The 12,792-nt window shown below is 60.2% G+C and overlaps 1 protein-coding gene across 1 annotated transcript in view; it reads right to left on the minus strand.

Moving 5' to 3' along the window:
• The window catches only part of LOC119089441 (5-oxoprolinase), a 37,951-nt gene that overhangs the window by 17,572 nt on the left and 7,587 nt on the right, over positions 1-12,792 (minus strand). The window contains exons 10-21 of the mRNA XM_037212139.1: positions 12,656-12,752; positions 12,177-12,340; positions 11,587-11,712; positions 10,622-10,734; positions 9,367-9,455; positions 5,466-5,554; positions 4,966-5,099; positions 3,968-4,106; positions 3,335-3,467; positions 2,702-2,846; positions 2,195-2,342; positions 905-1,017 (exon numbers count right to left, since the gene is read on the minus strand). Of these exons, the coding sequence (XP_037068034.1) occupies positions 905-1,017; positions 2,195-2,342; positions 2,702-2,846; positions 3,335-3,467; positions 3,968-4,106; positions 4,966-5,099; positions 5,466-5,554; positions 9,367-9,455; positions 10,622-10,734; positions 11,587-11,712; positions 12,177-12,340; positions 12,656-12,752 (1,490 nt within the window). The remainder of the gene's footprint in view (positions 1-904; positions 1,018-2,194; positions 2,343-2,701; positions 2,847-3,334; positions 3,468-3,967; positions 4,107-4,965; positions 5,100-5,465; positions 5,555-9,366; positions 9,456-10,621; positions 10,735-11,586; positions 11,713-12,176; positions 12,341-12,655; positions 12,753-12,792) is intronic.

Consider the following 12,792-nt stretch of genomic DNA (forward strand, 5'->3'; position numbering starts at 1 on the left):
TGCCGCGACGTTGGAACAGACACCGGGTGTGGCCCAGGCAGTGGACCACCCTACACCGCCGAGGAGGTGCCCGTTAGCAGGCCAATTCCAAGCTGCCACGGCCAGCCACCGGCGGCGCGGAGCCCAGATCGATGGGAGGGGGGCGCTTCCAGGTCAATACACCTCATCAGGAACTCCCGCACACACCCACGAAACACGGCGGCGGAAGGCACCGCGTCCGGAGCGTGTCGGCTTGGCGCCCCCTGGCGGCGGGCCGAGCCGGCCGGCGCGCTCGACACGCGCCAACTGGGTACGGCCACGGGAGAAGAGCGGGTGGCGGAGTCCGCGGCCCGGCGACCATGATCTGTAGACTGACCGGGGGACCCCGCGACGGCCCGGCCGACCAACTGACTGGGGGACCCCGCGACGGCCCGGCTGACCGACTGACTGGAGGGACCCTTCGACGGCCCGGCCGACCGACTGACTGGGGGACCCCGCGACGGCCCGACTGACCGACTGACTGGGGGACCCTGCGACGGCCCGGCCGACCGACTGACTGGGGGACCCCGCGACGGCCCGGCCGACCGCGCTCTGCCGACTGACTGGAGGGGCCCCGCGACGGCCCCCGCTCCTGGGACGATGACGGAAGGGTTGCGAGGATGTCCGGGGCTAGATTCGCCGGCATCCACAACATGGTGCGGCCAAAGCGTACTGGAAACACCCGCGGTCATCTCAGACCATGCAAGGCGGGAGGAAAACTGGACAAACACACACGCCATTCAAAAAATAAATGTTACACACCAAACCGAAGCCTCCACACCAAACAGCAAGTCGAAAAAATGGTCCGCCATATATAGTCCTAAGAGGCGGGTCGGTGGCCGCGGCGCCGGCCGGCCCGCAGCGGCGGCCGGCACGGTCGGCTCACCGGTAGAAGACGGGCGTGATGACGGTGAGGTCGGGCAGGTGGGAGCCGCCGGCGGACGGGTGGTTCGACAGCAGCACGTCTCCCGGTCGGATGGCGTCGCCCAGCGCGCGGATCTGTGGGGCGGTCCGATACGCGGCGATGAGCACCTGCCGTCGGCGGCAGCCACTGCGCCCGGGCGGAGGCGCGTCTGGGTGACGGCGGGCGAAGCGGCTCGCGCGCCGGGATTGCATGCGCGCGTTCGTTTCGGTTTCATCCATCAGTTCGACCCCATCGCCTGGTGAACACCTCCCCGCTGACGCTGCTTTAAGACGGCTGTACCATGCTCAGCAGACTCGGGCCGGACCCCAGCTGAATCAGACTGGTATAAGAGTCGAGCGCCTTTCGCGAGAGTTGTGGGCTGGAAACCGGATTAATTCCCTCCCAGAACCATCTGGAATAGATTTGCTATAGATTGGGCCTGATTACAAGTGAATTGGGTACAATCGCTTTACATTTTCGGCTTGATCAGCATCAGATAAAAAGGTAAAAACAGAGTAAGCTCTTTGCGGTTTTGAGCAATTCCGGCCCAAATCTGACAGCAAGCACAACTTTTTCCACGGACGCTAATGCAAGTCATGGATGTCTAGACTTGCATTAGACAGGTCTTGCCTAATACAAGCCTCGACTGGGTAGGGGGTGGCGTTCTGTGAGGCATCAAACGCGCCGATGGCTCTGCCCACTGTCCAGATGGACGGGCTGTGTTAGTCGGCTCACTCAGCAGGCACACAGCCAGTCGGAGCGAGCCTCTGTGTGACGTCACACCGTGTATGAGCGTAGCCTCCGTCCAGCGTTCACGCGTTCCCGCCGAGTGGCGAGGAGCGCGCTGTGCCCCGTCCACGGCCTCCAATGTCTCGTGGCGGACGGCGCGCCGCTGCCCGGCGCCCCGCAACCCGAGCGGTCCAACCAGGGCCGGGCCACGGCAGACCAGCGGCCGGTCACAGACTCACCAGGAGCACCGCACTTCAACCGGAGGGCGTCGCCGCCGAACCGAACCTCGTCAAGAACAGTGTCGTCTGCAGCTCAGGGGACGCCGGCCGGCAACCGGTCGCGGCGGGGGCCGACATGCCGCGGCGGGGGCCTCGTCCCGCGACCTGTGGCGACCTCTCCGCGGCCGCGACCGACCAGCCAGCGCGGCGCCCAGCCCGCCGTCCCGTCGGCTCACTTGGTCGCCTCCCGCGACCTGCGGCGACCTCTCTGCGGCTGTGACCAGCCGGTCGGCGCGGCGCCCGGCCCGCCGCCCCGTCGCCTCACCTGGTACTGCACGGCCTCCTGCATGGCGCCCAGGTGGACGGGAATGTGCGGCGCGTTCGACACCAGGCCGCCGTCTGGGCCGAACAGCGCGCACGAGAAGTCCAGCCGCTCTTTGATGTTGGTCGAAATGGACGTGCGCTGCAGGATCCTGGCGACGGAGGCGGCGGGTCGGCGCGTGGCTTCGGCTCGCCCCCCGCCGTCACCTAGGCCCTCCATCGCCCACTGCGTATCAGTCGCCATGCACACGGCATCGGATCTAACCGCTGGCAGAGTAAGGTAGCCTCGGACAGGTCTCTGCTAAAGCTATCATGAGCGGCTCAGCATCAGTCAGACACCGACAGCGAGACGGCGTCAGTAACAGAGACTGAGGAGCAGCACTCGGGCTTGGTGAGGTGCCGAAACCGCTGCTACTGATTTGGGTTTGGGCTCGGCTTGTCGGCTTGGCCACACGGCGCCTGAGCGCGCGACTCGGAGCCGGAGCCGGAGCCGGAGCCGGAGCCCACTCACCGGCCCATCTGCTCGGCCAGGCTCATGAAGCGGTGCGAGAAGATGCTCAGCTGTATGGCGTCCAGCTCGGGCCCGACCCGCGGCCGCTCGCCCGAGCCGATGCACACGCGCACGTCGCCGCGCGCCGTGATCGTCGCCGTGCAGTCTGCCGGCGGCGAAGTCGCGCTGCGTCACGACCGACCCCGGCCGGCGAGAGAGGGAGGGAGCGGCGACGGGACGGGACGCCGGGTCTGGGCGAGGCACGCCATCGGTGTTACGGTGGGATCGTGTGGACGGGTCGCGTTACTGTTGCAGTCATGCTCCTCGATGGTGATACAGATGACACGATATTGCTAACCTGATCATTGAAAAGCCGAGATACAAATGATGAACGAAAATGAATGTCGATGTAAATGGTATTCCATAGTCGGAACACACGGCAAAATACTACAGCCAGGCGCATAAAACAATCAGTCATGGACCATAAATGTAGCATCGCAACTCCCCGTGTTCTAAAAGACAGCGCAGGGCACAAGGATACAGACAAGTCACAACAGTTTACCTCACAACAAACGAATGAACACCAGAACAGAGCGTGAGAAACACCACACACCGGCGGGCTGAGCCGCCACCCGCACGCCGGCCGCGTCTCACCGGGCTCCACCAGGATGGTGCTGAGCGAGTCCATGATGACGGCTGGCCCGGCGATCTCGTGCCCCGCCCCCAGCTCCGACAGCAGGTACACGCCCACCGTGTGGAAGCCGTCCTCGAAGTACACCTCACTCTCCTGGCGGGACGGCGGCGCGCGTGACGGCAGCGCACGGCCGAGCGGAGAGCGCTGCAGCCTCGCCCGACGGGCTTTGACGGCGGCGGCTCCTTTACAACCAGTCCACACATGCGACCGTCGCGGCTTTAAACGGCCGGCTGATTGCTGACGAAGCGCGAAGCTAACCGCGCCACAACACGTCCATCCAGACCATCTCCTGGCCCACCAGACATCAGGTTTCGTTTGGTCGTGTCAGCGTTTTTCGACCTGAATGGATCATTTTGGAGGGCGGTGACACGAGAAGCAGTGCTACAGCCATCCTGCTTTAACCCCGGACACCCAGGCTCACACCCGTTGTGTTGGACATGCGGACACTTCGGCGGGACTGACAGCCGCCGCAGCGACGAGATCAATCTCTCGGTGGACGGCCGCAGAGAACTCAACGCACCGTGACGCGCGCAACATACCGGGCTTCTCATGACAAGAACATTAGACTAGCCGCCGCTGGGCACCCCGCGTACCGTTTTGGGGCAGGGCGGCTTGGCGGCCGGCGGCAGCGCGGCGTCGTCCTCCACCGAGGCACCGCCCAGGCCGCGCACGCGCACGTCGTCCACGATGACGTCACGGTCACCGATGACGAAGCCGAACTCCTTGCGGTACCTGACGACCGGAGGGTGCCGGGGCTGAAGCGTCACGGCGCGGCGGTCTCGGAGGGGGAGGGGGTGACGGGATCAGAACATGCACCACGGAGGAGGGCGGTGCGGCTGTAGCGTCACGGAAGGGCGGTCTCGGGGGTGGTGGGATCAGAACATGCACCACGGGGGAAGGCGGTGCGGGTGTAGCGTCACGGAAGGGCGGTCTCGGGGGTGGTGGGATCAGAACATGCACCACGGGGGAAGGGGGTGCGGCTGTAGCGTCACGGAAGGGCGGTCTCGGGGGTGGCGGATCAGAACATGCACCACGGGGGAGGGCGGTAGGGCTGCAGCGTCACGGCGGGGCGGTCTCGAGGGTGGTGAGATCAGAACATGCACCACGGGGGAGGGCGGCGGGTTGCGATCTGTAATCGAACGCCCACGATGTGGTCGTGGTCGCGCGCTAAAATAACGATCGAAGGAACGAAGCAATATCTGACAAAAATTGACGCAAAAACATAAGTTCTGAGTAATTATGAGTTGAAAATTCTTGTGCTGAAAATAATGTACCTTGAATATGGCAGAGGGTAGTGGAAAAACGACGCATCAAGGAAGCGTTGTTCGCATTGACAACATTTCGACGTTTCAAGCTGAGTTATGGTCACCATTGACTGTGTCATGTATATATATACATTGGAATGGCTGCCTTTTTACTTGCGCCACCAATCGGTCGATGGTCCTTCCGCCTTCTGACCCTGCCGTCCGTCTTCTGGGCGGCAGGGTCGGAGGAGGAGGAGGTCGGATGCTGACGGCCCCTGGTGCCGTCAGCATCCCAAGACGCCTCCCCATCCCCATCCCCGTCCAGCCCTCGGTGTCCCACCACTGACCGTTGCAGGAAGGCGGCCATGAAGTCTCCGCTTGCCGGGGCGGCGCCGTCGCCCGCCTGTCGGGCCACCGGCTGCACCATCAGCGCGCAGTCCGTCTGGTCGTACCGCATGTGCAGGTGAACCTCGGTCGTGATCTGAGCAGGGGTGAGACGCGAGCGGTCAAGGCCGGCCGACGCGCGCGCAGCAGCGGGCCACGGCAGCGCCGCTCGCGGGCCCAGCGCCTGGTAACGCCGCCGCCCGACGGCACACAACGCGCCCGCCGGCTGACGCCGGGAGGCCAATACATGGCTAGAGTGGTGTCCAAAGCCAAGTACAGCGCGGAATATTAATGACTGAAAGGAGAAACACAAAATAATATTGATGAAGCGCTGCCCAGCATTAGAAGTGAAAAGAAAAAGCAATGGTATTTAGCCCCATTTTCAATCAACGTAGCGTGATAGTAAACAAACCACAAGCAGTAAGTCGCCCGCCCAGAAGACGCCGCAGTTTCATCGTACAACCTTGTGGTCGGGGAAGTTCTGCTGTCTGAGCTTCTGGCGACAGACTTCTGTCAGGGCGCTCAGACGCTCATCAAAGTACGCAAAGTGCTCTGAAACGACGAGGTGCTGGTGAGTGCCGCTGGTCCACACCAACTGCACCGACGCGGCGATGATGGCGCAAACAATGGCTGCCCTGCACGGCACTTGGGGCAATGTCAGTGGTATACACCATCGGGTGATGAGAAGGACAAGGGATGGAGCAGGGGCGCAGCCAGGACGTGCGACTGGGGGAGGTGGAGGGCTACCAGGCTTCACGACTCTGGAATAGCCAGAGTTTTTAGGACCGAGTCTCAGGACATTCGGAGAACCTACACACCGCCAACAGACAACAGACACCACAAACGCTAGCAGGTTCAGTGCCTTACGCAACCAAGGGCTTTCAATGCTGGTTTGCCTCACGGCGAAAACAGTTAACAGCGCACTGCAGATATCCGCTAGGCTAAGCGATGGCATTGTCAGTGAATTACTGCTGTTGGCCGCGACAAATCAGCACCCATGACAGTCACCAACATGTCAAGTCAAAGTAATTTTCATGATCACCAGACTGCGTGACTTAATCAATACTGTCATGGTGACAAGCTGCGCTTAATGCCAACAGGACGTGGGGAGGTACACGCCCCATGCCCCATGCCCCATGCCTCACGCTCCATGAGACCCCACTTGGCAGCGCCCCTTGAGCGGAGACCTGAGGGCAGAGCATGCGACCATCTGGAAGCAGCTTGGCACAGGCCAGACAGCGCTGCAGAACCGCTGCTTACAGTTCATTTGGGTGGGGGAACGAGGCTTAGTGAGCACCCGTCATAAGAGAGCCGGAGGAGCCGTCTATGGTGCTGAAGTATATACACGCTCCTAATCGGAGGAGAGGAGGGGTCCTCTGGCTGCACCCTTGCCGCGCTGCACAACAAGAAATTAATCAAATGCAGTTTTTCCCCGCCGGTCTATTTTCCGGGGGCTCCTCGTTCTCAAGTTCAAGATAAATGGTGCACGCGCAATTGTTCAAGGTACGACAAGAAGTCCAGTGAGTTTGCCGTTAACCCCGATAGCTTCCTCGCGGCTGTCCGTCGCTGAATGACAACCACTTTTGCAATGAGACTCTCAACGAGATGAGCATTACAACCCCGCTTAAATATCTCCGAATCATTCCAAATACACTTTTTGTCCAGAAACACCCCCACTTGAGCGTTCTGACGCAACGCTGCATCCAAATCCCCCACCAAATGCCGTGATGCTCCCTCCCCCCTTCTCCGCCGCCCCGGCGTCATCGCGCCAGTGGCGCCACCCTTGCTCCTACGCACAATCTCATCTGCGGAAAGCTTCGTCCGCCAGCCATGTTATGTGCCGTTTACATATAACGGTGAACGTGGCAAGCCATACGGTCTGTATGGAGCGCCGTAATCACGTACTATTAACTGTATACGATAATACGCCTCAACCGGTGACTGCAGCATGTGATCAAGGTTCGCTCCGCGGAACAGGCGACCAATGACGCGCATTTCCCGCTACTGTTGAGCCGCTCCACTAGCTGCACATACGTTTCTGCCATAACAAACAGTCGACCGGGGCGGGCCGACGACGGCCGGTCGGGTAGGTTGCGCCGCGGCCGTGGCTAAACCGTTGGATCACAACCAGCTGCACATAACACGTGCATAGAAATGCAGGCCGGCTGAGCTATGTGCATCTACTGCGCGGCGACCAAAAAGAACAGCATCGACGTTCTTTCTGACTGCATGACTGACGACCCCAGAGGCCTCAGAAATTGCCACACAGGCAGGCGCAAGCGAGTGCGCATTTGCTTAACGATATCGGAATGCTGCTGGACTTGCAACAAGCTCTGGTCAAATTTAAAAGTGCATTGTCAACGAAAACTTTAATGGACGATCAAAGAGAACCTTGAGCGAATGCTCGTTTTAGCAAAAAAGAAGCTAACACTGACGATCTCATCAGTCTTAATCTTGAGCCAGTTTTATGTGATAGGAGGTAAAAGAAAGGCCACTTCCACTCTGCATTTGTTAAACGTATTAAATTGAGAAATCCCAGATTATAATCAAGGAAATCGTTAATATATGCAGATTAGCGGCCTATGAAAGCTCGTTATTTGCAATGCATCCTTAAATTACTGCTTCCCAGAACTGGATCACTGTGAAGAGCAAGTCCGATCGTTTCTCTTGCGAACAGATGTCTCGATGGCCATCCGTCGTCGGGCATCTTGTTTGCAACAATACCAAAGTCTCCATGAACTGGTGCGCATATTGAGGCAAGATAATTTATGTAACAGCATTGTGCTGCACTATGGGGAAATCTGCCTTGCAATCAGTTACCCAGGAGTGCAATTTCGAGTGACATATCTCCCTGTCAAGAATAGAGTGGTGCCCCCTTCCCGCAACGAGCGTTGGGACACCCAACCTCGATTACACCATGCCTAGCGCAGTCCGCTATTCCGTTGTGAGCATGTGTTGGGGTTGGTGACAAATGATCCGCTATCCGTGCATTTTTTTCCATCGGACTCCTCTTCCGGGAAGTCATCCTCGCATGTATTGTTATCTGGAACGTGCGTGGAGTAAGCCTCCACAGGGTCAGTCCGGAGCAAACAGCCGGTGGACAGTGCCGACCAGCCCAGACATCAGCGCACTGACGTCAGGGGTCAACGTCCGCCGCATGGACGGCCGGGATCAATACGCATTGATGTGTGCGTCTAGCTTATCCCTGATCAGCCCGCGATGGGAAAAACATCGTACGGCGATCCACCTCCGACCCATCAATTAGCTAGGTGTGCCGCACGTGCCGACTAGTGCCGACAAGGCTGTCCGCACTGTCGTGTACCCTCTCCTCCACGAATGGGTATATTTTGTTGATTTTCAAGCCGGCACGTAGTCGCAAAGTAAGGGTAACAAAGGTCAGCAGTTACAACGGTCTGAAAAAGCACAAATCTGACCGCGCGCCTCAAAGAAATGCGATGACCTTTTCCTCACAAAAATACTTCTGAACAAGTCCGACCGCGCGACTCCATCTGGGATCACGGTAGCAATCTTAATACGCCGATCCTTCAGCAAGTTTAACCACGAGGCTCTCCGGAAAAGCGGCTGCATTATCTGCAGAAGATTACTCAACAACATGCCGACCGCGCGGCTCCCTCCATTAAAGTGGCTATACCCTCCGTGCAGCAACGCTGCCCATTAGGTCTAGCTGTGTGCCCTTACTCGGAAACGCGGCGACATTGCCTATGGAACAACGTCAATGTGATCAGTTTTAGGCAACCGTAACTACTTAGATAAAAGTGTCGCAAACTTGCATCTTTCGTAGCAGCGGAATCTGAACGCACCCGTTTATCAACCCGTTTATCACCAGCCGCAACTTGTTTTGCAGCAAAACCAGCAGACGGCACCAGAGCTTCGGCATGCCCTCTGCGCCTTCGACCGCGTTCTCTGCGCCGATCTCAACGGTCAGGCGTGCAGACACGGCTCGTGAAGTACACCTGACCACCGGCGTTCCGACAGGCGGACAACAAACCCGCCACCACGCCGGCGGTTCGGAGTGAGTACAGGACCGCCGCTTGCCTGCAGAACACACTGCAGGGCCATCGTGACTCTGGATGTAAGTACGCCCTTCCGCCTGATCCTTCCGATGCCCCAAGTGAGCGATCAACAGTGATCAGAGTGGTTAGACTTCAGCAGCACTGCATAGCCGACAGCAGCCTGTCTGCAGTCAACCGTGCCAGCTGACTATACTGGCCCCCTTACAGTTAGAAGCGGGAGACTGACCGCAACCCACTGATCGTGCAAAGGATACCCTGTCGTGCATGCACTGAGCGAGGTTGCCTTGTAGCGCTGTGCCTGCGTGCCCCTGGCCATGGCGGCCCTCTCACCGGGGGTATAGGGCCGGCCGCAGGGCTCCTGGGCCTCGTGGACGACATCAGCCAGCGCCATGCCGAACGCCGACAGGATGCCGGCGTACCTGCGCGGCCGGACGGGACGGCACGTGACAGGCGGACGGTGGCACCGGCCCCCCCCCCCTCCCTTCCTGGAGACGGCCGGACGGGACGGCACGTGACAGGCGGACGGTGGCACCGCCCCCCCCCCCCCTCCCTTCCTGGAGACGGCCGGACGGGACGGCACGTGACGGGCGGACGGTGACACCGCCCCCCCCCCCCCCCCTTTCCTGGAGACGGCCGGAAGGGGACGGCAAGTCACGGACGGACGGTGACACCGCCCCCGCCCCCTCCCTTTCCTGGGGACGGCCGGACGGAGACGGCACGTGCCGGGCGGACGGTGACACCGCCCCCTCCCCCTCTCCTGGAGACGACCGGACGGGGACAGCACGTGACGGGCGGACGGCGACACCGCCCCCCCCCCCCCTTCCTGGGGACGGCCGGACGGGACGGCACGTGACGGGCGGACGGTGACACCGCCCCCCCCCCCCTTCCTGAAGATGGCCGGACGGGGACGGTACCTGACGGGCGGACGGTGACACCGCCCCCTCCCCTTCCTGGAGACGGCCGGAAGGGGACGGCAAGTCACGGACGGACGGTGACACCGCCCCCCCCCCCCCCCCCCCGCTTCCTGGGGACGGCCGGACGGGACGGCACGTGCCGGGCGGACGGTGACACCGCCCCCCCCTTCCTGGGGACGGCCGGACGGAGACGGCACGTGCCGGGCGGACGGTGACACCGGGCCGGGTGTCAGACGGCGCAGGAGACGGTCGGCCGACCGCAGCTGTACTCACTGACGGTTCGTGTTGCCAGTGCACGACGGACAGACTCCACCCCGGTGTATGGGAATTGGTCGCTGGCCAACGACCACGGAATACGCCGGTGATAACGCAAAGTATGCTCGAACTGCCATAATCCAAACCAGTTCCGCTTGCAGCATGACGACCAAAGTTAACACAAGCAGCATTAAAATTACCAGTGACCGTCCATTCATTAACTAAATCGCATTTGCGAACGTGTCTTTTACAGCGTTGTGTTCAAACGCTCCTCCGCCCCCAGCCTGTGGGGCGCACCATTGCATGGTCGGCCAGCGCCCTGTCTCCGGCACGTCTGACTGGGACCAGCCCGTCGTCCGCGTACAGTCCCAGGCACCAGCCACCGCGCCACCCCTCCAGCGAGGCGTGCCTCTCACCTGTGCACGAACACCGTCCCCATGCCGAGAGCGCGCGCTATGGCGCATGCGTGCTGGCCGCCGGCGCCGCCGAAGCAGGCCAGCGCGTGGTGGGACGTGTCGTGCCCCCGAGCCTGCCGGTCAAGGGTCACGTGACGGCGCCGCCCCGACCTCCGTGCAGGGGAGGACGGGTCACGTGCGACTGCAGCTGTGTCAAGGGTGGCTGCAAGTGGGAGCATCGTCCGCGTCGGGCGCGGTCATGGAAGTCGTATCGCAGCATTAGCACACACAGTGGTGCCTCGCTTTGTTGGCCGGCTAAATACACACGATCGACATGCACAGGATGTAAGGTGTAGGGTACGATATCACAGTAGGCAAAACATTCTGAGGCGCATCATATAGAATCGTACACCCAAAGAGGAACAAACATAAGACTTATGACGGATATCAGCCGGATGACGGATACCATGATCCAATACATAAATTATGAATACGTCCATATGAGGCTGAATACCAACTTTTGAGACGTGATAGTATTCTCAGATTTCAATGTAGAGTTATTCCGACCATTCCTCTTGGGGGCATGTGCATAACATACACTCTTTCCGGCCCGCTCAAGTTACGAGTCGGTCGTCTCTGAGCTCTTCCATGTCCTTGTTCGCTGGTCAATGGAACGTAGAAGAGCGTCCAAAATATGATATTTCTGTTAACTAAGAAGCCGGGACGATGACGTACACAACAACATCCTTTGGACGCATACATGAGACATATGAGCTACAACATCCTCTGGCTTCTACAACAAAACACACGATTTAAGCATGCGAACTTTTCAAATTCCTGCACGTCAGGCATACTACTTAGGTGTGTGAGCATTTCATACGCACTCGTGTCAGAGAGCCTATGGGCCGGCACATGGTTTCACCGGCTACGCATTGCTGTGTCAGAGAGCGTACGGGCCGGCACATGGTCTCGCTGGCCACACGTACCTGTGTCAGAGAGCGTATGGGCCGGCACATGGCCTCGTTGGCTACGCGGATAAAGCCCATGGCTACCTCCTCCACCGACATGGGTTCGGAGCGGCCGCCCTTCTGCGTCTGCAGGAACTTGTTGACCTGGCGACGTCACAGGGTCAGAGAAGCGGCCTGTGCATGCGGACCAGACAAGGCGCGCAGGCCGGCGACCGTCGGAACAGCGTCAGCAGTCACCGACGCGACTCCGGGGCCTGCCGACGGCCGACAATCGCCAAGTGAGAGACGGATGCGCCTGGAGATGCTCCTGCTCAGGCGTCATCTCCAGCACACAATCTCTCATCCGAACTCTATCTCCAGGCTGGACCTTTTCAGCGTCCCTCTTCTCGCCCACACTGACAAAGGGAAAGCGACACATGATCTAAGGTCGGACCAAATTTAGCAATTTCATCATGCACTCGGGATCAGTATTGGACCGTCCGACCTAGGGCCCCGACCCCATGGCGGTGACGTCAGCCCACGCGGCCTCGCGCCGTTCTCAAGCCACTCGTGTATCCCGGCGTCCCCCGGCGGCGCGCCGGACCGGCACCGCCAGCTGAGCGGCGCACCTCGTTGGTGAGGTTCTGGAACTGCAGGTAGGCGGCGCCACTGTCGAGCGGCTCGTCCTCGCCCGGCCCAAAGATGCACGGGAAGAAATCCGGGAGCAGCCGGCCCAGCACCAGGTTGGCGTCGGTCACCGTCAGAGGGCCGCCCTTCTTGTAGCACACCGGGCCTGTGGGCAGTACACGCCGCATGACGTCAGCCAACAACACACACCAGTCAGCATCATGCAAGCGAGCTTTACAACTTCCTGGGTGGTATTAACAATTGCTTGATGCATGTAACTGCCTTGCCACCTTTGCATCTGTAGAGAAGAACTAGATTACCTCTCACTATTTCCATTAGGAGATCCGGAAAAGGACGTCCAGCCCACATGGTTCGTCTAGCCAACTTTTGGTGTCATGTGCCGAAATTCAATGCTCACAAAAGCAAATCTGCAATCATTCAAAACGCTTCATGTTTAGGCACAAGCTGTGTTGCTGCTTACCGGGATGGGCGCCGGCTGACTCTGGCCCCACCACGAACATGCCGGCCCTGAAAGACAGCATGGAGCCGCCACCAGCCGCCACCGTGTTCACGTCCAGCTGCCGGATCAACGGGCACGGGTCACGGCGACGGGTCAAC

Source organism: Pollicipes pollicipes, unplaced genomic scaffold, assembly GCF_011947565.3.
Source record: "Pollicipes pollicipes isolate AB1234 unplaced genomic scaffold, Ppol_2.1 Scaffold_3087;HRSCAF=3621_pilon_pilon_pilon, whole genome shotgun sequence".
Taxonomy (NCBI): Eukaryota; Metazoa; Arthropoda; class Thecostraca; order Pollicipedomorpha; family Pollicipedidae; genus Pollicipes; species Pollicipes pollicipes.